The sequence below is a fragment of the Haliotis cracherodii genome, unplaced genomic scaffold (genome assembly GCF_022045235.1).
Source record: "Haliotis cracherodii isolate W230 unplaced genomic scaffold, xgHalCrac1.p SCAF_14, whole genome shotgun sequence".
In the NCBI taxonomy this organism is placed as follows: Eukaryota; Metazoa; Mollusca; class Gastropoda; order Lepetellida; family Haliotidae; genus Haliotis; species Haliotis cracherodii.
Window position 1 is genome coordinate 19,970,723 of NW_027266269.1, and position 27,726 is coordinate 19,998,448.

At 38.6% G+C, this 27,726-nt stretch overlaps 1 protein-coding gene across 1 annotated transcript; it reads left to right on the top strand.

Annotated features, from left to right (window-relative positions):
* Positions 1-981: 981 nt before the first annotated feature.
* On the top strand, positions 982-27,726 carry LOC139461067 (receptor-type tyrosine-protein phosphatase alpha-like). Its single transcript, XM_071242583.1, has 31 exons — positions 982-1,033; positions 1,292-1,390; positions 2,003-2,224; positions 3,195-3,374; positions 3,899-4,036; positions 4,249-4,386; positions 9,945-10,082; positions 11,997-12,131; positions 14,197-14,331; positions 14,454-14,588; positions 15,013-15,147; positions 16,988-17,119; positions 17,434-17,565; positions 17,818-17,941; positions 18,435-18,493; positions 18,841-19,037; positions 19,450-19,537; positions 20,155-20,228; positions 20,373-20,409; positions 20,949-21,046; positions 21,294-21,425; positions 22,132-22,286; positions 22,914-23,049; positions 23,205-23,351; positions 24,045-24,144; positions 24,748-24,821; positions 24,987-25,108; positions 25,648-25,783; positions 26,732-26,868; positions 26,993-27,128; positions 27,628-27,726. The coding sequence occupies exons 1-31, from the start codon at positions 982-984 to the stop codon at positions 27,697-27,699; spliced, it is 3,795 nt and encodes a 1,264-aa protein (XP_071098684.1). The 3' UTR covers positions 27,700-27,726.

Sequence of the window (27,726 nt, forward strand, 5' to 3'; positions counted from 1 at the left end):
TGAGTGAGTACACGAGTGAGTGTGGTTTTATGTCGCTTTTAACTATTTCACAGTGAGGGACACTAGAAATGGGCTTCATACATTACCTATTGACCATACATTTTCGTGAGAGGCGACTAACAGGATCGGTTGGGTTTGCTCAGTGACTCGCATGACATCGTGTCCCAATTTCGTAGAACGATGGTCAGTCACTGATTTGTCTGGTCATAGTGATTAAAGCGTTCGCCCGTCACGCCGAAGACCCGGGATCGATTCCCGACATGGGTACAATGTGTGAAGCCCATTTTTGGTGTCCTCCGCCGTGATGTGTTAGTTATGACATGACACAAAGGAACACAGGTCAGAGGATAGCGTAGCGTATTTATTCAACAAGCATGAGTGTTTGTGAGAACCGTCGATACGCTCACAAGGAAGTATGATATACGTTTTCTGGTACACAAAAATTGCATTTTAGTTCCCTCTGACACAAGTTTGTATAGACATTGCCCCTACATTTTCTGAAACCTGTTTTAAAATCCTTGACAACATAACAATTATGTATACATCAGTAACAATGCACAATTAATTTATCGGTATATGTCTCCTTCTATGTAAGCTTGTGTTTAGGTATGCTTATTGTTTAGATTCTAAACAGCCTCGTGAATATCTTGGTTGGTGTTGGTTTTCAGCGACCCATGTTTGTCACAAGAGGCGACTAACGGGACCGGGTGGTCAGGCTCACTGACATGACGATAATTTCGGTATACATTGTATTTCACCTTCAATGTGTGGTGCTATGCATGTAAAAACTGCATCTACCTGTACCTTTGTGCAGATACTTATATCATTCTAATTTATATAATTTGTAATTCCCGAAAATGGAAACCTCCTGCTTACATGCAGTTACATGTTGACCAACCTGCTGTGTACGTGTTAAGTGGTTCTGGTTGGCTAAATTTGGCTGAATTTGTTTTCAGATTTCTTCGGACAAGCACATGGATGATGTTTCTGGTATATGTTCTACTGCTTGTCTCATTGTCGGACTCATCACAAGGTAGGTTCTTACTACGCGGATTCATACAGTTTGCACATCGGTGCTTTGATTCATACCTCAGTTATCCGAAAACAATACACAGTCAATCCTAAAGTAAGGAGACATAATTATCAAGGTATCATAGTGTGCCTAGGTGAGGAGTGTATGTTGTTGTTCTAACTATATCACAGGTGTACAATTAGGGGATTGTGGGGAAACGTTAAACAAGAGGCATGCTTAGATATTAGATACTCGTAGTCATTCTATTTCTTTCTACAGAAGATTGTCACTGTCTAAATGGATGCACGAATTTCCCTGGTTCTCCTTGCCCAGGAACAATGTGCCAACCAGACTGGTTTGGGAGTTACTGCCAAAAGCGTGAGTAAAAGTACAATATAAATATTTTCATTCAGAGAGCTGTTAGCAGATATCTAGTTACCATAAAATGTGCAATTTTTGTATCATGAAATACTGTGGAATAATATGAGTTATTATTGATATACATGTATACAAATTATGGATGTAACAAAGTAGTAATTCATAAGCACCTCATATTCAGGATATGGGTCGAATTTAATATTCAGTCAGCCGAACCACCCAAATAGCACGCAATTACCTGTACCTAATTTACATAATTTGTAATCAGATATATATAGGTCGGGTGGCCAACAATTTACCGAGCAAAGGTCACCTGCAAATTCCAAACCTGTCCTAGAACTGGTTTAAAAACGAGAACTTCAGCAAATGTTGAAGTAGCCTTTTGCAAAGAAGGAAAACAATGTCAACAATGATATTATTTACTTGAATGATGTAAAAACGTACGTTTTGTCTTCGTTTTGATTTTGAGCTATACCTTTTAATCCCTCTTTTGAAAATATATGTTTCTAAGTTGAATTGTTCAATGCGTTCGGCATTCTAAGTGCGAACTTTGTTGGATTGATAATGCTGCTGAGTACGACTGTGTTTAATATTTGATCTATTTCGTTAAAGGCAACATAGCACGTGGAATGTCGACATCGCAGAGCAGCGAATTGCAAGGATTTGGTGGTCCGTTTCCCTCTGACAAAGCTGTCGATGGCAATACTGACCAAACGTTGAACCATGGAAGTTGTACGCACACAGGCAACACGACGTCCACAGGAGAATGGTGGCGTGTTGACATTAATACCACATTGGAGATTAGACGGATGAGAATATATCTCCGTAGTGACCGTGAGTCTGACATATGTTTAAATAATATACATCCTGTTCATGGGGAAGGGGACATGCGTGTACCAATAGGAGTACCCACTCGTTGTGTCCTTTAGGCGTGGCAGGATCCTAAGCATCCATCCCTGAATATTACACAATTAGTTGCTTTCATTGTTTGTTGTTGAACGCCCACTAAGCAATATTCAAGCTATATGACGCCAGTCTGTAAATAGTCTAGTGTCGACCAAACAATCAATTGATTGACAGCAAGAGCATCGATCTCCGCAATTCGGATCCGACGAGATGCATGAAGCAAGTGATACATTTCTTATGTAACCCAAGGAATGTCTTAAAAATATATCACATCACACTATTACTCACATTGTTCTACAAATTGTGTTTGTTTTTCTAAATTCAACTTGTTCAGACGCCATAGTTCGAAATTCATAACATTTACAATTATCAACATCAAAAGGATAAATTCCAACATGCATGTACGCGCTACACATGCCACCAGGACCTAATCATGGTTACACATTATACCAAGACACATCTTGTATCATCACATAATGTATGTTGTTCACATAACGTATGTAGTCACAGTCCAATCCATTGATTGACATAATGAGCATCGATCTATGCAATTGGCATGCAATGACATTCATAAAGCACGTCAGCGCTTCTGACCCTCGATCCTGCTAATTGCCTTTTACGACAGGCATTGGTTGCTGAACACCTATTTTAACCCGGATATAAACCCGGGTTTCTTAAGAGAAGTTAAGAAGGTGAACACAGTCTGACCACACAGTCTGTGTACATACATGTGATATATGGTGAATTCGTATTCTTATACAATTATCAACACGAGAAGGATAAATTCCAACATGTGGAATTTATATAACAGCATATACATGTACCACAGGGCCTTATCGGGGCTACACATTATACCTATACATATCTTGTATCATCATATAATGTTTCTTGTTCACAGTTACAGAACGCAACGTGGGCCTTCAGGTGAACGTTAGTGACCAGCTGTGTTACACATTGTCCGCAGACAATGGACAAGAGACTGTTTTAAATATAGACTGTGGCGAAGCTTTGAATAATTCATCTGTAAAAATAAGTGTCAATGGACCCTACCTGACATTATGTGAGGTGCAGATATTCCGTGAGTAGTCATGTTGACATGTTATTTTCCTTATTTGCAATACATATTATTATTTTATAGCATTAAATAAAAACATCGGAATATAAACGCGAACATAGGATAATGATAATGAGAGCTGTCTTTAAATGATAACATTATAAGTAATAGATACTATGTTTAATGACAGTATTGTATTCGGATAAAGAACGAGGCGAAGAAACCGTTCCATTTATCCCGATAAAGTTATGTCACAACTCCCCCGTCTCAAAGTACAGCCAAATATGCGGCTTCCACGACTAGCATATGGGCGTCTATAGTGAACAGTTCGCTCTAGTCACGTTCAACTATTGGTCCAAAGGTCCACAGCCCAAGCGTCTATGCACATGCAGCCCAAACAGCACTGACGTATAAAGTGTATTAGTTGGAGTAAATAATCAGGATATATTTCTTCTACATGGGTCCGAAATTTAAATGACAAAAACGTCTATTGGATCAGATTCATTAGGTATGCTCTGATTTGCATCTCATAGTATGCGTACTTGTAGATTGCAGCGATGGATGGTTTGGTTCTGACTGTGACAAGCAGTGTCAGTGTCAGAATACAGCTGAAGTATGTGACAAGGAGACTGGCAACTGTAGCAGTGGATGTGCTGCCGGAAAACATGGACCTGGGTGTCAGCAAGGTATGACAGAATGTGAAATTAGGAAATCGTCCATCTGGTAGATTTTCAAGTTGAGTATAAACGTGATTCTAAATGTACTTGTATTGAACAAACATTCTCTGTACACTCAGACAGTTTTGTCAATGTCTATTTTTCAAATGGCTTTAGGAACACACACCTCAAAATATAATTATTTAATGTCCTTGTATGTGTATTGTACATGTATATTGCAGATTGCAACAATGGTTCGTTTGACTCTGGCTGTAACAAGCACTGCCAGTGTCTTACTGCCTCTGAAGCGTGTAACAAGGAGACTGGCCATTGCAGTAGTGGGTGTGCTGCTGGGAAACAAGGTCCAGGGTGCCAGCAAGGTTTGACAAACGTCTATTTTAACCCATTGTTTATCTGTAACAGTCTGATGAAAATATATCCATTCACAAGCAGTGCCAACTGATGTCATATAGGTAATCGTTGAAAGCATTTATTTCGTATTTAATGGATTATGTAAATGTAGTCATCAATACGGGTTTTCCTTTTTAAAAGCAGCGATTATTAATTGTAACATAAAAGAAGGTATGTTCTCTGATCTGATCGTGTTGATATCTATCTATCCGTACAGATTGTGCCCAACATCATTATGGGGTCAATTGTTCCTCCACTTGTGGTCAGTGTAGCGGGTGGTCCGACTGTAAGAAGGATGATGGAACCTGCACACAAGGATGTCAGCGGGGTTACAATCCCCCTTTGTGTAAAAGTGAGACGTTATTTTATATACATTCGGTATAATTCAATGGACTCTGCTTTTAGCTGAAATTTGTAATGATTGTGGAAATGAATGTTATCGCTTCTTTTAACTGCTTTTGAAATGTCTTCTGTTAGGTTGTGAATTTTAGCTGTGGTGTTTGGTGTTGTGTGTAACACCTAGCTTGCGTCATACTTACTATGATTTTAGAAGATCCGTCAGTGTTTATTTTTTATAGATATCAATCTTTATTGTTTGGTCTCATGTAAAACACGATCGAGATGATCTCTAAAACAATGTCATCTCATCAACTATTACATATGGGTAAGTTTATTTCGTCGCTGCTAAACGAGATAGAGAGTCGCATTGCATACACCCCAACGTGAAATGGTGTCATTGGAAGATCATATAAACAAAAACTTTCCTCTCTAGTTTCTAATTTATAACTGTACTGCGTGGCCATGTCTTTTCACAAACCTTCTTTATCACAAGAATGGAAGTGATGTCCTTTGAGCGGAATTACGTATGTTTTCGTAAATAGAGAGAGTAGGTTTCCTCAAGTTAGTTTTTTTGGCGAATAGTAATCACGTACAAAACGTAGAAGGTATAAACAGTGTGATATGAATCGAAACAATAAAGCTACAGTCTGGATATCCCAAAGTTACCCCTAGTGGGACCCAAAGTGATGTGACTAAGCTGGATAGGTTCCCCTTCGGATTCAATCTGTTCCCCTGATTATTATGGATGCATGTGTGTACATGAGGTTGACACTATCCAAACATTTTCCTTGACGCATGGTGGATTGGAAATGTCATGCTGGGTTTCATACCCTTTCTCTCTTTACATGACATGTGGTTGTTCTGAAACTGAAGTTCTGTAAATGTCCCAACAAATTGTGTGTATATCATATGGTTTATTTCATAGTTATAACATTACCTGAATGTTTAAAAGCTACCTTAGTCTTAACATATGATTGGTCTAGATTGCGATTTATGTAAATGAACCTTATCGATGTGTGTGTGTTTACCATTCCCTGCATTTATAACCAGTAGGATGAACATATCTATTTCTAACATTAACCGAATGTTTACTGACTCCTATCTCCATAGAGCATGTGTGCCTGGTTTATATTGGTCCAAGTGTACATCACAATGTGGCCAATGTCGGAACGGCGTTTCTTGTAACATGGCATATGGGGTATGTGGCAGCTGGGTGTCAAACTGGATATCAGAGGCCACCGTGTATGTATACAACTCACATTTTGATTACAAACACCAATGACACAGCTACACTGTGATAAAAGACACGTATCTTTCCATATGCGTACATAACAAATATGTTCATTGCACATTTGTATACAATCCGTATAGTTTAGCTGAGAATACAGAAGATATTATTAAGTACTTACAATTGGGTGCCAGACATTGAGTCAGTGCATGATTCATGCAATGTGTCTCTCAATATGTTGTATATCGGTTTATATAGAATCTAGGTTTGATCTTAAATCAAAGAAATGTATGTACACCATAATTGCCTTACTGGCTCATTAAAGTGTGTTAAGAAACATTGTTGAGATGATGTTTTACTGAAAACGTCGTATCCTGATACACCTTGTGTTCCTGGTTATTATGGAAACCCGTGTACAAGATGTGGCAACTGTCTGAACAACGCTGCTTGTAGTGATCAGTATGGGACATGCGGTAATGGGTGTCAACCTGGATATGAACCTCCGCTGTGCACCTCCATCGAATTTATGCCTGTGACAGATAACATATCTTATTTCATCTGGAGTCAATATATTAACAAGTAGTGATTATATCTTATATGGAAATAAATACATTATATTGGCATCTCAATGTCAGTTCCAATTTGTACTTTTTGATACACAGCTTAATGGTTTGATGTAGGTTTGTGATAAACGTTAAACCTGATAAGGGGAGATCACTCCTATACAGGTATTACTATTCTCTCAACTGCTCATCATTTACATGATAATTCTATTCCATTTTGAAAGAATGTCCAGACACATTATACGGAGTGAACTGTTCGTCAAGTTGTGGCCAGTGTCGTACGTCAACAACTTGTCACCATGTGAATGGAAGCTGCCTTGAAGGGTGCAGCAATGGTTACAAAGGACCATTGTGTAAAGGTAATAATATAGCGACATTATCTCAAATAAATAACATGTGTGAATTTCGTTTGTTATCATGTTGTAAAGACACTTAAATGGAAAATAACAATGACATGTTTGGAGCTTGAATAAAGAAACACTCGTTCATCCACCAATCTATCCTACTCAGAAGCACTGACCTTCATCCTGAAGCCTTGTTTGATGGTGTCTTTACTGTGATACATACCGATTGGGCATGATACGCTAAACGCGTGTTCTCATCGCTATTTCAAAGAGCTTCATAAACACATGCTATGAAATAGTCAGAATCGTACAATGGTTTCTCATGATTATGGCAAGAGTTTTGTCACTTTTATTTCAGTAATGACACATCTCCTTAATTGCAAAACCATGCTTTCTAGCAGCACCAGATACACCTTTCTATTGTGTAAACAACCGTCAAAGACCAGATACGTTTCACAAAAAACATCTACTTTCAGAATGTGCGTCATAAACGTCTTATAACATCTACTTTAAGAATGTGCGTCATTAAGCCTCTGACAACATCTACTTTGAGAATGTGCGTCATTAGGCCTTTCACAACATCTGCTTTCAGAATGTATGTCATTAAGCCTCTCACAACATCTGCTGTCAGAATGTGCGCCATTAAGCCTGCCACAACATCTGCTGTCAGAATGTGCGCCATTAAACCTGCTACAACATCTGCTTTCAGAATGTGCGTCATTAAGCCTCTCACAACATCTGCTGTCAGAATGTGCGTCATTAAACCTCTCACAACATCTATTGTCAGAATGTGCGTCATTTAGCCTCTTACAACATCTGCTTTGAGAACGTGCGCCATTAAGCCTCTCACAACATCTGCTGTCAGAATGTGCGTCATTAAGCCCATCACAACATCTGCCTTCAGAATATGCGCCATTAAGCCTCTCACCACATCTGCTGTCAGAATATGCGTCATTAAACCTCTCACAACATCTGCCGTCAGAATGTGCGTCATTACACATCTAACAACATCTGCTTTCAGAATGCGCGTCATTAAGCCTGTCGAAACATCTGCTTTAAGAATATGCGTCATTAAGCCTGTCACATGATCTGTTTTCAGAATGTGCGTCATTACACATCTAACAACAACTGTTTTCAGAATGTGTGTTATTAAGCCTGTCACATCTGCTTTCAGAATGTGCGTTATTAAGTCTGTCACATCTGCTGTCAGAATGTTCGTCATTAAGCCACTCACAACATCTGCTTTCAGAATGTACGTCATTAAGCCTCTCACATCATATACTTTCAGAATGTGCTGATGGTTATTATGGTTCCAACTGTGCTGCTTGTGGTCAATGCAAGGGAGACAACTGCAACCCACACGATGGAAAGTGTACTGAAGGATGCGAGCCTGGCTACGAAGGTCCACTGTGTCAACAAGGTAAGGAAATGATTTAAATGTATCATCATATAATGTTTGGTGTTCACAGATACTGACCGCAACGTGGGCCTTCAGGTGAAGGTTGGTGACCAGCTGTGTTACACATTGTCCGAAGACAACAGACAACAAACTGTTTTAAATATTACATGTGGCGAAACTTTGAATGGTTCATTTGTAACAATAAGTGTCGATGGACCCTACCTGACATTATGTGAGGTGCAGATATTCCGCGAGTAGTTATTCTGACATGTTATTTTCCTTATTTGCAATACATATTATTATTTTATAGCATTAAATAAAAACATCGGAATATAAACGCGAACATAGGATAATGATAATGAGAGCTGTCTTTAAATGATAACATTATAAGTAATAGATACTATGTTTAATGACAGTATTGTATTCGGGTATTAAAGGACAGTTGCGAGAATAAAGAACGAGGCGAAGAAACCGTTCCATTTATCCCGATAAAGTTATGTCACAACTCCCCCGTCTCAAAGCACAACCAAATACGTGGCTTCCATGACTAGCATATGAGCGTCTGTAGTGAACAGTTCGCTCTATTCACGTTCAACTATTGGTCCAAAAGTCCACAGCCCAAGCGTCTATGTACATGCAGCCCAAACAGCACAGACGTATAAAGTGTATTAGTTGGAGTAAATAATCAGGATACACTTCTTCTACATGGGTCCCAAATTTAAATGACAAACGTCTATTGGATCAGATTCATTAGGTGTGCTCTGATTTGCATCTCATAGTATGTGTACTTGTAGAATGCAGCGATGGATGGTTTGGAGATGACTGTGACAAGCAGTGTCAGTGTCAGGATACAGCTGAAGTATGTGGCAAGGAGACTGGTAACTGTAGGAGTGGATGTGCTGCCGGAAAACATGGACCTGGCTGTCAGCAAGGTATGCCAGAATGTAAAATTAGGAAATCGTCCATCTGGTAGATTTTCAAGTTTAGTATCAACGTAATTCTAAATTAATTTGTATTGAAGAAATATTGTCCGTAAAGTTAGTAAGTTTTGTTTTTGTGACTTATTTAAGTATAGTGACACACATTTAAGACAATAATTATTTAATGTCCTTGTATGTGTCTTGTGTATTGTAGAATGCAACAATGGTTGGTTTGGATCTGATCTGTTTTACAGAATGTAAAATTGGGAAATCGTCCATCTGGTAGATATTCTCACTTAAAGTTTAGTATTAACGTAATTCTAAATTAATTTGTATTGAACACACATTGTCTGTACAGAGAAACGTTTTGTTTTGTTGTTGTTGGTTTGTTGTTTAACACTGCACTCAGCAATATTCCAGCTATATGACGGCAGTCTTGAAATAATCGAGTCTGGACCAGATAATCCAGTGATTAATATCATGTGCATCGATCCACGCAATTGGGATCGATGACGTGCATCAATCAAGTCAGCGAGCCTGACCACCCGATCCCGTTAGTCGCCTTTTACGACAAGCATAGTCACCCTTTACGGCAAGCAAGGGTTGCAGAAGATCTATTCTACCCTGGAATTTTCACGGGTCAGAAACGTTTTGTGATTGTGATTTTTCAAATGACTATAGTGATACACAGCTGAGAAAATATAATGTCCTTGTATGTGTCTTGTGTATTGTAGAATGCAACGATGGTTGGTTTGGATCTGACTGTAACAAGCAGTGCCAGTGTCTAACTGCCTCTGAAGCGTGTAACAAGGAGACTGGCCACTGTAGTAGTGGGTGTGCTGCTGGGAAACAAGGTCCAGGATGCCAGCAAGGTTTGACAAAAAATCGATTTATTACCAATTGTTTATCTGTAACAGTCTGATGAAAAGAATTCCATTCACAAGCAGTGGCAACTGATGCCATAATGGAGAACTCTACACTAGGTAGTCGTTGAACACATTAATTTCGCATTTAATGGCTTATGTAAATATAGTCATAAATTCAAGTTGTCCTTCTTAATACAGAGAGCATAAACTCAAGACGTGTTTACCTACCTATCCGTACAGATTGTTGCCAACATCATTATGGGGTCAACTGTTCCTTCACGTGTGGTCAGTGTAGTGGGAGATCGGACTGTAAGAAGGATGATGACACCTGCACACAAGGATGTCAGTAGGATTACAGTCCCCCTTTGTGTAGAAGTGAGACATTTACTTTAAACTGCATTCAATATGCCTAGTGCTACAAGTAATGTCATCAGAAACAAATTGTGTTTTTATTTAGGATAGCTCGGGACAAGCTCGTTTCAGATTGTAGTAGGCATGTAATCAAAAGTAAATCCACCAGACGGGATAGACATGGTGATTATTTATTTCTTGGACTTTCTGGAAATGGATGTTTCTGATTTTGCAAGATTTTGCGAACACTCGATGATTGCAGATTGAAGATTGCAGCTAATTGGAAACCAGGAATATTTCATCACTTAATTTGGATCCATGTGTACAATATATCGTCGGTGTCCAAACGACGGTTCCTATAACATGGTTAATTGGTATATTTAATACTGACATTTCGAAATTTGACACATCAGTGAGAAAACTTATGTCCGTTGTTATTCCCTATTTCGACTTGTACAATGTATACCCTGGTTTTATTTCAGGTGAACAAATGACTTGCTTATGCATGTTTGTTTTTTTACGGGCGCAACCAGTGGAGCAGGATATGTTCACCTTTTCACGAACACCTGTTATCATCACTATTTCTCAGTGATTCATAAAACACATGCGCATGATATAGTCGGAATCGTACATGATTGTGGAAAGGGCATCGTCGCTCTTATTTTTTTTTCTTTATGTATGAATGTTCTCAGAGGTGTTCCAAAATTAGGAGTATTGTTTATGAAATGTATATGACGGTATAAAACAAAACTCAGTTTTATAAACGTCAAGCCCAGACAATATTCAGTCTCGATTAATTGCATACACAGATTTCACTGTCTTAGAGCACAGCCAAATTCGCGAGTTTCATGAATAGCATTTGTGTTCCTTTACTGAAGAACTCGGGCAAATGGCACTTCTCACTCTCAACTTTTAGCCCACAAGTCCACATAGTACAGCCTATTAGCGTCTATCCTGAAGAATTCGGGCAAATGGCACTTCTCACTCTCAACTATTAGCCCACGAGGCCACCGCCCTTTGCGACTGTGTATATCAGCATGTTCATGCAGCCGGAGCAGCACTGACCAGTGTATCAGTTGGGGTATTTAAATCGGGATATAATTGTACTACACGTGACCCAAATGACAAACATTTATTGGATCAGGTTCTTTAGCTGTGCTCTGATTTGCATCTCATATTATGTTTATTGTAGAATGCAGAGACGGTTGGTTTAGCTCTGACTGTGACAAGCAGTGTCAATGTCTAAGTACAACTGACGTATGTGACAAGGAGACTGGCTTCTGTCGGAGTGGTTGTACAGCCGGGAAACAAGGACTGGGGTGTCAGCAAGGTATGAAAAATGTGGTGTTTACATGCAGTACCAATTGTTAAACTGTAACCATCTGATGATAAGACATTAACTTGCGGAATGTTTTACGTGAAGTCATAAACTAAGTAATTGTTCAAAAGATCATTTGGTACTTTTGATGTTATTTGGTGTTTCATGTTAACGTCGTTAGCAATTCAAGATTTCCTTCTAAAACACAAAATAAAACATCAAGAAATGTTGATATATCCCTATCCATACAGATTGTGGCCAACATCATTATGGGGTCAACTGTTCCTCCACTTGTGGTCAGTGTAGCAGGATGTCGGACTGTAAGAAGGATGATGGAACCTGCACACAAGGATGTAAACAGGGTTACAGTCCCCCTTTGTGTAAAAGTGAGATGTTATTTTATATACATTCGGTATAATACAATGGACTCTGTTTTTAGCTGAAATTTGTTATGATTGTGGAGTGTGTGAGTGAGTTAAAGTTTAACGTCACATCGGCAATACTTCAGCGATATCGTGACGAGACGTTATGATTGTGGAAATAAATGTTGTTGCTTCTATTAACAACGTTTGAAATGCCCGGTGTCTTCTGTCACGTAATGGGTTTAAATAAGATGTGTAACACCAAGCTAGTGTCATACCTACCATAAATTTAGAAGGTCAGTGTTGTATTTTAATGAATATCAATCTTTATTTAGGGCTCCTGTAAAACATTATGGTGATGATCTCTAAGGCTATGACATACCGATATTTCACTTCAACAGCTATTATGCATGTGTAAATGTATTTGGTAGCTGCTTAACGCTGTAGAGAAATATTTGACATTTTGTTTAAAGTCGAATTGCATAGATCTCAATGGGTAATGGTGTCATTTAAGTGGAAGATCCTTTCTATTTTCAAATTCCAAATCGCACTGCGTAGCGATGTGTTTTCACTAACCTATTTTTTTTATCACTGGAATGGAAGTGATGTCATTTGAACGGAATTACGTATTAGTAGTGAGAATAGTTTCCCCCAAGTAATCTTCTTTGTCGAAATGAAATCAAGTGCGAAACGTATCAGGTTTAAACAGCGGGATCGAGAGTGATTTTAATAAACTTCGGACACAATTTCTACCCCTGACAGTTATGGATGCATGTGTGTACAAGAAAGAGGTCCCGAAAATATTTCTTGACATATGGTGAATTAGAAATGTAATGCTGGGTTTCACACAGTCTCTCTCATTACATATGATTGTTCTGAAATTGTAGTTCTGTAAATGTCACAATACCTTGAGCGTATGCCATATATTTATTTCTTAGTTATAACATTACCTAGATATTTTATTGTTACCATAGTCTTAACATAATGATTGGTGTGAATTCATATTACTGTAAATGATCCACATCAGGGTATGTATGTCATTTGTTTATTTCGTTGTTGAGAAAATATGAAATCGAAGCTAGTTTAACGAAAATGCTTGCATTTATAACTAGAAGGATGAACGTACCTACAATGTATTTCTAACCAAATGTTACCTTACTCCTATCATCATACATCATGTGTGCCTTATTAGTATAGTGTACATCACAATGTGGCCACTGTGGGAGCAACGCTCTTTCTAACACGGCAGATTGGAGATGTGGTGATGGGTGTCAACCTGGATATCAGAATCCACTGCGGCAACACCTAATTGAACCAGTCCGCCATATGATTAAAAAAATCCACAAAATGTATAAATAAGATGTATGTGCACGTGGACTCTCCTGGGGCACTTTTAAATCTTCTAATTCTTTCTCAATCAAGACCAATTCATATAGTTAAGCTGAGAATCTACAAGATATTATTTAGTACTTACAATTAGGTGCTAGACAGTGAGACAATGCACGCGTTATGGAATGTGTATCTCAATATGTTGTATATCTCTTCAAAACGTATCTAGGTTTGATTTTATATTGGAGAAATGCATGTTCACCACAATTGTCTTAACAGCTCAAAACAGTGTCTTTTGGAACACTGTTGAGATGATGTTTTTACTGAAAAAGTCGTATAAGATGTCAAAGTAGCTTTCAAAATATTTCAAGAAGGCACTGGAAATCTACATCAGCCAAGCAACTGCGAGAAGAAGCGATTACAACAAGTGAAATTTTACAGTTGAAGTTATACCCTTTCAGTTCCAAGAGCGAGACTGCACATTGATCTGTACATCTCTTTTCGTGAATCAGTCCATACTTCATTCCACCTTTTATACATGTGACTTGTAACAAAACAATCTCTCCATGAAAGATTTTAATCTGACATTCAACTTATAATCCAATTTCAAATTGCACAAACATTGTCTTATGATACGTATTTTGTTGATAAAATATGTTGCATTTTGTCACTAAAGCTGTTTAAAAAATAAAAAACATCATGCGATGTGGTAATTTCATCCTTTCAAGGCAAGGCTTTAAGATAATCTTAGTCCATTCAGTGTGTGCAGTTCACTTCTATGGACCGCCCTGCCAAGGATGTGGACAATGTAAGGACGATTCCCCATGTTCTAAGCTAAATGGGACATGTTTGACTGGCTGTAAACCTGGATATGAACCTCCACTGTGTAGCACAGGTAACTTATTTTAGTTCATCTGGATTCAATATATTTAAAAGTAGTGATTAAATCACAAATGGGAATAAATACAATATTTTGGCATCACAATGTCAGTTCCAATTGTACTTATTGCTAAACAGCATGTCCGGCTGGTTCCTACGGGTCGCTCTGCAGGGAGTGTGGACACTGTCAGGACAACAACAACTGCTCGAGGCAAGATGGCACATGTTCTACTGGGTGTGAGGCTGGATATCAACGTCCGCTGTGCCATGAGAGTATGTAACAACATAGACACATTCTATCCCGACTTTGTGGAGAACTTGAATTTACTTGCTTTACATATATGTTGGTTATTGTAGTGTCTGCAGTACGATCTTTCGCACGTAATCGAATGTATGCCTGTGATATCATCTTATGAAACGTCTCAGAATACAACTTATCGTTCATTAACACAGGTAACATATCTCATTTCATCTGGAGTCAATATAGTAAAAAGTAGTGATTAGGTCATACATGGAAATAAATATATTATATTGGCATCACAATGTCAGTTCCAATTTGTACCTACTGATACACAGCATTATGGTTTGCTGTAGGTTTGTGATAAACGTTAAACATAATAAGGGAAGATCCCTCCTACACAGTAATAATTATTCTCCTTTCTGCATTTTATATGGTTATTCTATTCCATTTTAAAAGAGTGTCCAGACACATTGTATGGAGTGAACTGTTCGTTAAGTTGTGGCCAGTGTCGTACGTCAACAACTTGTCACCATGTGAATGGAAGCTGCCATGAAGGGTGCAGCGATGGTTTCAAAGAACCTTTGTGTAAAGGTAATAATATAGCAACATGATCTCAAATAAATGACAAATGTGTAAATTACGTTTGTTATCATGTTGCACAGACACTCAAATGGAAAATAAGAAGTACATGTTTGGAGCTTAAATAAAGAAAAACTCGATCATCCATCAATCTATCCTACTCAGCAGCACTGAACTTCATCCTGAAGCCTTGCTTGATGGTCATTTTACCGGATGGCCCACCGATGGGGTATGAAACGCTATATATAGAGCTTCATAAGCACATGCTAAGAAATAGTGGGAATCGTACAATGGACAGCGATTTCTCATGATTATTGCAAAAGTATTGTCACTTATATTTGGATAATGACACAATTCCTTGAGTGCAAAAAAATACTTTCTAGCAGCACCATATATACGTTTCTATTGTGTTAACAACTGTCAAAGACCAGATACGTTTCACAAAAAAGCCACGATAGTGTAACAAACAAATCTAAAGCGTCAGTGGAAAAGAATTACCAGTCTTTATTGTCCGCCGAAACGGATTCCATTTGGCGTCAATGGCAAAATACCTGTGAAAATTATACGAATGGACCAGTGAAACTCAGTGTGTTTACAGGGATATTGCTCAATGACGATAGTAATAGACTAAATACCCGAGATCCTGCTTAATACCAATATTCATGCAGATTATCTTAATCACACTTTAGTAGATATGGAATTAATTCCACACAAAATTTTATATCATTTGAATTAAAAATAACTGCCTGCTGACTGACATTGAATGTGACCAGCGTCATTAAATATCTCACAACATCTGGTTTCAGAAAGTGTGTCCCTCACAATATCCCACCTTTAAAATGTGCGTCATTAAGCCTCTCACAACATCTACTTTCAGAATGTAGGTCATTAAGCCTTTGTCAATATCTGCTTTCAGAATGTGCGTCATTAAACCTGTCACAATATCTGATTTCAGAATGTGCGTCATTAAGCCTCTCACAACATCTACTTTTAGAATGTGCGTCATTACACATGTCACAGCATCTACTTTTAGATTTTGCGTCATTTAGCCTCTCACAATATGTTCTTTCAGAATGGGCGGCATTAAACATCTCACAACACCTACTTTCTGAATTTGCATCATTACGCCTCTCACAACATCTGCTTTCTGAATGTGCGTCATTAAGCTTCTTACAACAACTACTTTCAGAATGTAGGCCATTAAACCTTTCACAATATGTTCTTTCAGAATGTGCATCATAAAGCCTCTCACATCATATAATTTCAGAATGTGCGTCATTACGCCTCTAACAGCATCTGCTTTAAGCATGTGCGTCATTAAGCCTCTAACAATATCTGCTTTCAGAATGTGCGTCATTAAACCTGTCACAATATCTGATTTCAGAATGTGCGTAATTAAGCCTCTCACAACATCTACTTTTAGAATGTGCGCCATTACACATGTCACAGCATCTACTTTTAGATTTTGCGTCATTTAGCCTCTCACAACATCTGCTTTCAGAATGTGCGTCATTAAGCTTCTTACAACAACTACTTTCAGAATGTAGGCCATTGAACCTTTCACAATATGTTCTTTCAGAATGTGCATCATAAAGCCACTCACAACATCTGCTTTCAGAATGTGCGTCATTAAGCTTCTTACAACAACTACTTTCAGAATATAGGCCATTAAACCTTTCACAATATGTTCTTTCAGAATGTGCATCATAAAGCCTCTCACATCATATAATTTCAGAATGTGCGCCATTACGCCTCTAACAGCATCTGCTTTAAGCATGTGCGTCATTAAGCCTCTAACAATATCTGCTTTCAGAATGTGCGTCATTAAGCCTGTCACATCATATACTTTCAGAATGTGCTGATGGTTATTATGATACCAACTGTACTGCTTGTGGTCAATGCAAGGGAGGCAACTGCAACTCACAAGATGGAGAGTGCCTTGATGGATGTCAGCCTGGCTATGAAGCTTCATTATGTCAACAAGGTTAGCCATGGCCAATAGTTAAACAATTGAGGAGAAGGGGGGGGGGGGGGGGGGGGGGGGAGCATCTTCCAAAAATGCTCCGTTACACATGTACACTCTCTAAGAAGGGTTACGACCAAATCGTGCAGGTATTGTATAAGAATTGACTTCAAATATTTTAAGAATACCTTGCACAATCAATAAGCAGTTTATACATACATAATTGTACCAGCGTCAGCCATTAAACAAACAGGAATACTGAATGATAGTATGAAGTAAAACTGATTCCCTAACAGTTTCATAAAAAATCAGCCTTCACATTTTCATGGATATAGAATGTGTCAACAACACCTATGGAGAAAACTGCCAATATCCCTGTGGCAATTGTCTTAATGGGACGTGTCAGCCCTCCAATGGCTCATGCATACTTGGTTGCGAGGAAGGCTACAAGGGTGATTCCTGCAAACGTGAGTAGATCAACAGCTTTAGGTATTTAACAATTTTCCCTCTCCTTTATGCTAGACGTTAATAAAGACATTTGATATTATTTATTTGTGACCGAAATTGTTTTGGAATATCAATACATCTTTGATTAGTGCCAATATCTTTCAAGGTCTACCCCGAAATGAAATAGATATATTGAACTTAATCGCACGTAACACCTTAATAACTCACTCATGAACCAAAGCATGAAACTGTTTTTGACTTTTTAATATTAGTGTCTACAAGCTCTCAAAGGGGCGACGGTTCCATGGCCAGTTCTACCGTTTGGGCTATAAGTGGGGCGGCAGTAGCTGTACTAGTGTCAGTGATCCTTGTAGTCCTGTTGGTCGTCATCAAGAGGTATGTGTCATACATATAATGTCTTTCTTATAATATCGTTTTTTAACATCTTATATTCATGAAAGATGAGTCTCTTACCTTGTTGTTGAATCCACAACAGAGTAGGTCCCTAGTACCTGAGGCAGTATACAATGCGGATCGGGTAGTCAGACACAATGACCTTGATGGCATGGATCCGAACACCTTGCCTTCAGTCACCCGTTTGCCAGACACATTGTTTTACAGATCGTGACGTATAGCCAGAATATTGCTCACTTTAACGTAAAACAATATTCAGCCACACAAACACTGAAGCATATATGAATGGTTTTACTTGAATATACACAACGGAACACACTATGACAAAATAAACATTATGAAAGTTGTTAGGCATTGCACATTGTACCACACTTCTTAAAGACGTGTATGCAATGAGTATTAGTTCTACGGAAACTACCATTAATTGTAATAATATGTACATACACATTAAAACAGAGGATGGTTTATGTTCCAGAAGACGTTATATGAAGTCTCAACAAGAGGAAAATACAATTGCTCTCGGTAAAGTAAAAGGTGTGTCCTAACATGTTAGTACTACGGTTATGAACTATTATTCTCGTTTGAGAATTTTCTCTTTTTATAGCAAATCAAGAACCACAATTTGCTCGCACTGATGATCATGCTATGCTTTATCTCTGTCTATATCAGGAGTACCTAACACCGAATGTGATAGAAATAATTACGATTTAAGACTGACAACGTCGTGTCGCGTGTGTTTCAATACAACCATGACACATAGGGTATAAGTACACGTACATAGTCAATACATCAGACACCCTATTAGCATATCATTTTAAGGGCCATTTACCTGAACTAAAAGAGCAAGATGTTGCATTAATATCTTATTGCTCTTGTTTAAGGTGAGAAGGACGCTCCTGCTGCAGGTAAACCTGCGCTACCTGAAAAGCCTGCGAAGAAACCAAAACCTCCTGCAGACAACGTGTACGAGAACTCGGAGCCATACTACAACGTCGTACCAGCTCCTGTGTCCCTGGACAGACTCAAGGAGTACGTCAGGGACAGAGTGACGGGCGTGGGATTCGAACACGAGTACAAGGTAGGGCGTGGTTAAATTGATAAATACAACTGTAAGCTAAAGTAAAGACATGCCTCTTTAAAAACACATGTTCATTCGTTTCGCAAAGGAGTGGTGTTATAATGGCGTCATTCTTTCGTTATAACAGAGGAAAGTATGTAAATCCCTAACTATTTTGCCAATCGAAATCTTACCTTAAAGGTTACCTTCATGTTTTGTATATGGCATTGTCAACATGAATATACATATTATCAGTAAGGTATAGAAGGTTGAATTCTTTCGAGACGCAAAAACTGCGAACACCTGGTGTCATTACTGATTATCAGTGATCCATTCGCATAGTTTCCACAGTTATTTTGCCCTGTACGCCAAATGGAATCTGTTTCGGAGGAGAATCAAGAGTAGTTATAGCATTGATGTTTTATCATTTCAGCTACTCCGTTACGGAATACACGGAGCTCATGTCGAAGGGAAAAAACCTGAAAACAAAAAGAGGAACCGTTTCTTGGAATTATTTCCATGTGAGTTTTAGTGAAATAATAATGTATATGAAAGAGCATATTATTGGCGTACATGTACGTTTTGGGGGTATTGTTTTGTAATGAATCGTGTGTGCTGCAATCTACTGGTTAATGAAACCAATAACTAAATAGGATTTTAACCCTGTTTGAAAACTTGCTCTATTTCATACGTCACATGCTGACTTACACCCTCAAATCTGCAAAGAAAACGATCATCAGATCCGTATTTGTCATAGTTGCACTTCCAGGTATATTTACTTTTACTCTGTTCTAAAGAAGATATCATATATATGTCCTGCTACAGAGGTAAATGTCACAGTCATATGTAAATCAAAGTTTCAGGATTTCAGCTCAAACGTTTAGGGGGATTAATAAATGATTCGTAGAAGATACATATTGACTGGCCTAACATTCATATTTGCCCCATGCAGCAATAACGAAATTACATTTTGAACGTGCTAACTTTGCTGAACAATGTGAATGTATTATTCAATTCCTTGATGGTGTGACAGTAGTATTCTAGATAGCGTCTCCATTAAAAAAATGTTTATTGAGTAGATATCATCTAGTGTGTGTTTCGTCATATGAAAACATATCCTAATTTCTCTTTTGAACAGATGACGACAGTCGCGTTGTTCTGATGCCAGATGGTGATGCCACATGGGACTATATCCACGCCAGCTACATAACTGTAAGCCACACTTAATCAAATGGTTAGCTAGTCCCGTATGTATATTATTCAAAACTGCCCCTTGCTAATAAATGAGTGAGCGAAAAGTAATTTTGTATAATGTGTTTGTCATCTGTAACTGCACAATACGTGTGTTTGTTTCAGGGCTTCTCCGAATCCAGTGTGGTCATTGCTGCACAAGGTATATGTCTTGAACATTATTATATGTTCGGTACATAGATGACTGATTCCTCTGTAACACATATACAACACTATTGCTATATCATTTCCTTCATTGCAAGCCTACAAAGTGGATATGTGAACGGTTTTATTTACATACATGATTTTCGATGACTTCCTCTGTTTATTTGTTTATTTGTTTGTTGTTTAACGCCACACACAACAATATTCCAGCTATATCACGGCTGTCTTTAAATGATCAAGTGTGGACCAGGCAGTCCAGTGATCTAATTATTATGAGCATCGAACCAATTGGGTTATGATGACATGCATCAACCAAGTCAGTGAGCCTCACTACCCGATGCCGTTAGTCGCCTCTCACGACAAGCTTGGGTTGCTGGAGACCTGTTCCAACCCGGCGGATCTTCACGCGAAGGCCTCCTCTGACTCGGAATTCCCCATCGCACTACCAAAGTCATACCTTTCCTCTCTACTCATGGACACACTATTTTCAAACCTAAAGGTTTAAGTAATCTCGTGGTCGTGGTAATTTTATTCCAGGACCAAACCCTGTCACTGTGAACGATTTCTGGAGGATGGTGTGGCAGGAAAACGTCTCGATAATCATCATGCTAACTAGAGTCATGGAACTAAACAGGGTAAGCTGAACTGAAGAGTAAAGAGTTTACATGAACACATTCTTCTTGTAATAATCTATGATGGCAACAAACCTTTTATCCCTCGAGCAACCTTGATATAACTGATAGGGCTTGAGAGCCGTCTAAAATTAGAATCAGAGGCGCATGATTGACTTTTTCAGATATTACTTATATTACCTATATATCAAGTGTTAAAACATTAGATTTTGCAGTCAAGGATGCACATAACCATCTACTTTCTTTTCAGAAAAAGTGCGAACAATATTGGCCTGACGAGAAAGAACAGAAGATGTGTGGTCGCATTGTTATCAAGCCACTGTTGGCCACAGTCAGGGCGGACTTTACCATCAGAAAATACAGTGTTCACCATTCTACGAAAGTAGGTCCTTTGGTCCTGCGCGATACTGAAGCACATGTTAATTGCACATAGGGTGTCTCCTGAGGCATGTGACTTTGTTCGAAATATGCCTCTGTTTACCCAGCTGTGAATGGGTACCCGGTAGGATGAAATGGTAATGCGACACTCACTGTTAACCAACTGTGAAAAGCTGAGATCTGAGTAATAACAGTGTAGCGCTTTGAGCATGCTTGTGTTGAAATATAGCGCAATATAAGTGGTAGTATATAATATTTACTATATAGTCGGAATTGTACTCTACTTTTAGCGGATATTTCTTGTGGCTATTAAAAAGGGTTTTGTCGCTTTTATCATTATTAGTAGTAGTACTGAAATACTCTAAATTTAAGGAAATCGGAGTTGTGCAATATGTTGTTATCGGAACTGACACTTCCTCCGTTCCATATGAGTGAGTGAGTGAGTATGGAAAGCAGATGTTGTGAGAGGCGTAATGACGCACATTCTGAAAGCAGGTGTTGTGAGAGGTTTAATGACGCACATTCTGAAAGTAGAGTGGGTGAGTATGGTTTTACGCCGCTTTTAGCAATATTCCAGCTATATCACGGCAGGGTACATCAGAATCCGGCTCTTTGGCATGACGAGCGAACGCTTTAACCACGAGGGTACCCGACCGCCCCCATTCTATATGAGACATGTAGATCTGTTTCATTTGAGATGCTATTTCTAGCCCTCTGACAAGAGGACAGTGACGCAGCTTCACTTCACGTCTTGGCCTGACCATGATGTTCCTTCTGCGACGGCTCTGGTCGATTTCTGGAAGCAGTACAGGAGTCTGACCTCATCAGAGGAGGACGTTACCGGACCTGTTGTAGTTCACTGCAGGTATGTTGCCTGTGACATTTCCAAAATATGATTTCGCTTTCAAATAGAAACAAAATACCTCTACCCATTCAAGTGGCACCGTTTGAAGACCTGCACAGTGATACTCGTTTTCAGAGGATGTCTAAAGACCCTTTATCGTACCTTCATATGTATACCCAGCATATACAGCATACCCAGTGATATACAGTCGGATACACTGATCCTTTCACTTTTACATATTCTTTTACCTATATCATGTAATCCTCATTTTAAAGATTTCCCCTTATTTTGACAGCAAAACTGCAGGATTCATATCAAACCATGCTTAATATAAGATGGGATGTGTGTAGGCATTTTTATCTTTTTCTACAATATACTGTGCCTCAATTTACTGTACTATTATAATATCGTATTACTGCATTATTGCCACGTAAACTTGGGAAACGTATCTGCAAGAACGTAATGAGAAATGGAGGATAGGGGTAGGTTCAGACGTTTCTCTAATATGTGATCCCTTATCATCCGAGTACTCGACCTTCATATATAATTCCCTGGTAATTTATCTCCATATCACCTACTGTGTATCTGATGTCCAAATGACTCACCTGCATATCTGACTTGCTGGCAACGTATTTTTTATGGCTTCAGCGCTGGCGTTGGACGTACGGGGACGTTCATTGCGCTCGACAACCTCTTTGACGAAGCTGAGTCTCTGAACAAAGTAAACGTGTTCTCGTGTGTGTCCAAGATGAGAGAGGCTAGGATGAACATGGTGCAGACTGTGGTAAGTCCAAACAGTGAAGAGGCTTAACATTATTGTTTGGTAGCATTATGACAATTATGTTACTTTTTCAGTTATATATGATAACCACATAAATCACATTGAAAGAGACATTCTAATGACGACATGTTTTATAAACACTTTTTGCATGTTTCCAGGAGCAGTACCGCTTTGTTCATGATGTTCTCCTTGAAGCTCTTGGGAGCAGGGGGACTTTTTATACCTCTGCTGAATTTGAGAAAACAATTGGAAGTGGTTTGACATATACCAGACACGAAGAGGAGGAGATGAGCAGGCAGTTTCAGGTACAACTAATGGGCCACGAAATAGCTACACGAAAACAATGCTTCGTTATTATGTTGTTGGAAGGGGGCTTTGCAAAGTGGATAAAATGCTCACACGTCACGGTTCTGTGATATTGCTGGACTCTTGGTAAAAGTGGTGTAAAACATACTCTCTCACTAACTGTTTTGACTGGACCAGCAACATTTGCGTAAATAATCTAACAAGCTTGAATGTGATGACGGAAATGACTGAAGGATTTAAGCTTTCATTTATTTATGTGACGTTTTGGTACAGATGCTTGTATCAAACACGTAGGTAGGACATGGTTATATACCTAAGGTTACATTTACACAGAGACTAACAACATCATATTACAACAGTGATGTTATGTGATTCTATGTGATGTAGTCAAGGTAAGCCGATGCAATGAATACCCTGCTGTCTAATAATGTGAGTACTATTAAAGCTAATCCTGGTGCTTCAGCTTCTAAAATCACTATATATATATATATATATATATATATATATATATATATATATAATGTATATATATATATATATATATATATATATATATATATATATGTGTGTGTTTATTAAATGTCTTGGATTACATGTATACTGTCTATATATGTTTTCTCCCATATTAATTAGTCATCAAAGATGTGTGAAATTAATGAACACACCGTACCTTACATTGCTTGTTTCCGCAGTCACTCAAAGCGATGCAGCAGGACGTAGATGATGATGCAGTGTCTGCAGCTCAACTCCCGGAGAACAGAGGCAAAAACAGGAATCAAGACATTGTACCAGGTGAAGTCAGTATCAGAATACTTCTATGTGTTGACATTGTATGAGTCAACGAGTCGATGTTAACATTCTGTCCCTTCTGCAATCTGTTTGAAGGATCAAAGTCCTGTCATAAGGACGATTGGAACTTGTGTCGGTCAACGGGCATTCCATCCACTCACATTGACATTAAGATATTTGTACGTACTATTAGTTAATATTTTTTCTAAATAACACGCACCTTGTTCAAAATTTGAATCCACAAGATTGTACGTGCAATCGTCATACAGGATTATTAATGTTTAGAAATAACAAACAAAGATATGCAATTCCAATTTTTGACACAAAATACACACTGCCTAATCACTGACTGCGTCAGATGAATATAACATTATTACACTTTAGGTTAGACTAACTCCATCCTCAAAGCACGAGGACCAAGATTAAACTGACAAAGACGTCTCCATTTTAACGAGAGAGACATGAGTATATATGTTCGCTCTTGCGTCGTAATCTATGTTTAGATAGTCTGATATATACTACCACACTATCGGTGTTCAGTTTAGGGAACACCCAAATTACTAACCTTATCTTCTTTATGAAATAACAATCGCATTATTCTTTCAGCGAACAATGTACGACCCTACCTGTCCACTCCCGTGCCAGGCCATAATGACTACATCAACGCAGTAGTGCTTCCAGTAAGTTGACTGCTGTCTTCTTTGCATCAGTAGAAATCATGAAATATCACATGGTAATAGTGTTTATCTGCAGGGATCTGTTTCAGTATTCATGTTAAAATCCTTTGCCACTGTTTGTTCCATGCATGATAACGATGATAGTTGTCTGATTTGTTTTGACTCCAGTCTGCCACACGTGCTCAAGGTATAATAGCAACCCAGACACCATTGACACCGACTGTTGTTGACTTTTGGAGGCTGGTGTATGATCACGACTGTTTCACCATTGTCTGTCTCGAAGACGATAAGGTTGGTATCGGACACAAGGATTTTACTCTGCTTTTGTAAACATAGTGTTCAGTTGTGACATCAAACATGGGCATCAGCTCGTCACACTACACTGCAGAAGAAGAAGTAGTCATCAGACACTGCTGCAAATGGCATGAGAGCCTAACAACACCCTTGCAGAAAGCCTAATAAAATGCGCGGTCAATAGTTTGCGAACACTTCAGATCATTTTCGATTAATGTACCATCCAACGCTCCCTGTTTTTTTCCTTTATTCAGAATATGTTTATTTGAAGGAAACAAACGTAGCCTAGACTATTTTGCAGGTCTTTCAAACTTCAAATATGGGGCATGTAATGCTATAAACACGTGTTTCATACACAGTATAAGTCATTGATGTATTAAATAAATACTGTGGTTTCTTATAACATCTTCAGTTTTGATATGTGTGTAGGTTTTCTTTGGTGACGAAATTGCAGGTGATCATTGGGAACTTCATATATGTCTTATTTTGAGTTAATGACAATCTCAAATGCGTTTATTTTGGCATTCATCTCATGGTTAACCTTTCAGAGACTGTATCCCATGAAGGATCAAGTGTTGGAGATGGGACCTTTCCGAGTCACACACAGCACAGAGGACACTACAAGAGACATCTTTTCCATCGTTCAAATAACAGTAACACTGAATGAAGAGGTGCGACCTCATTCACCAGTCGTCAAATCATATTGTGTCATATGAAAGCACTTAATATTTAAGATGATATGATTACATCATATCAGTTCATATCATTTTGGTGTCAGGAAGTCTGTGAGTGAATGTGGTCAACAATATTCTAGCAATGTCACGGTGTACTGTAGATAATCGAATCTGTCTCAGACATTTAAATCAGATTGGGTAGCCAAGCTCTATGAATTTGGTGATTGGTGTCACTCATGTCGGGCATGATGTGTTGGTCCAATCTCATTCAATCATATCTTAGTTTTTGCTTCTGCTGAAGTAAAGGGTCACATCAGACCAACCTTTCGCGAATTTTGACTGACCAATTGAATGACTGACAAGAGACGATATTAGCCAATCTGAAAGGCAGCTTTCTCTTGCATTGCCGCTTTAGTTTCAAGCTGGCGGCTATGTTTTGAAAATTCTCGATTTAAAATTAGAAAACGCAACAAACGAACATTCTAGAATGGCAAGTAGATGACCTAGATTGTCTGGACTCAGTAGCAAAACCTGTGATTGTCGTGTGGAATACCTCGTGTTAAATCTTTGGAGCATGCGTGATCAGAAATCGGATTCAAACTGTCTTTTTCATGATCTGGTAGGCGACGTTCTGATTGATCGGATAAAAGGTCTTTCTGACGTGACCCTTAATGAGATGTCCTCATATCTTTGTTTAGAGGAAGAGAGATCTAAGATCTCTCTGACACAAAGCTGCAGATTTGTAGAGCATGACTACCCAATCTCCATTAAAGTTGTTTGTTTGTACTAAAGTAGGTGTCTGGGATAGGGGTGTTTACATGTACTACAATCTATCACTTTACTTCGTGCACATTATATCACACTTTTGATCAGACGTAAAGACTGATGCCACGAGAATTCTACTTACAACAATATCAAGTTCACTGTAATGTGTATGGTTTCCAGATCGATTCAAGTCGCCTGATCACAGTGTACAAGATGAAATCCCTTATCCCTGGGAGCACAGAAGCTATGCTGGAGTTCGTGAATGAGATCGACACTAAGGGTACTTCCGAAGAACACAAGACACTTGTGCATTGTCCGTGAGTAGAGTTTCTGTTCAAAATAGTTCTTACAAAAGATAAATATGCAACAACATTTGGAAGTTTAGTTCAAGACAAGAAAACAATGCTGTTTGTTCCATCCTAACCCCTGGTCTCGTTACAGTGACGGTGCCCGACTGTGTGGAGTGTTCTGCAGCGTCCTCAACATCATCACCAGGCTCAGACTGGACAAGGAAGTGGACATCTACCTGACCATCCGGGAACTTCAGTGTATCAGACCCCAGTTCATCCAGTCGTATGTGAGTGCTGAATACTGCTTCACCATTTTACTATATCCAACACCCATTGTGACCTCACACAAAACAGAACGTTGTTGTCACAGTTATTCTGATTTACTGACGAAACCTATTGTCTTTTTATATTAGTTTGCGTTAAAAAAACACTTATGATTAAGAAAAATCCTTTCACATATTTCGTCATTAAAACAGTACCAACTTGATTTGAACTATAGTGTGAGAATGCAGTACTCTATTCTTGCCTGTAGTCATATTTACAGCCCGTGTATTCAAACTGCAGTGAACAAATCTATCAGTATGAAATGCATAACATGAGCTCGTTGCTAATTTCAGAGCTCTTATTTCATTCCCCAAAATTTGCAAGGGATAGGATAGCGTCGGTGTTGCGCGCCGTATTAAATTAATTAAAGTACATATATACGTTATATGTTCAGTTCACCATCACTTCTGGATCAGCAGACGCCAACATGTATTATCTCTAGTTGTTATATTGTTGTTTTAGGATCAGTACAAGTTCTGTTACGACATGGTGAAGGAATACCACAGGGCTTCCAGTGTCTACGCAAACATGTAACCCGGGTGGGTCGACATGGATCTTAAC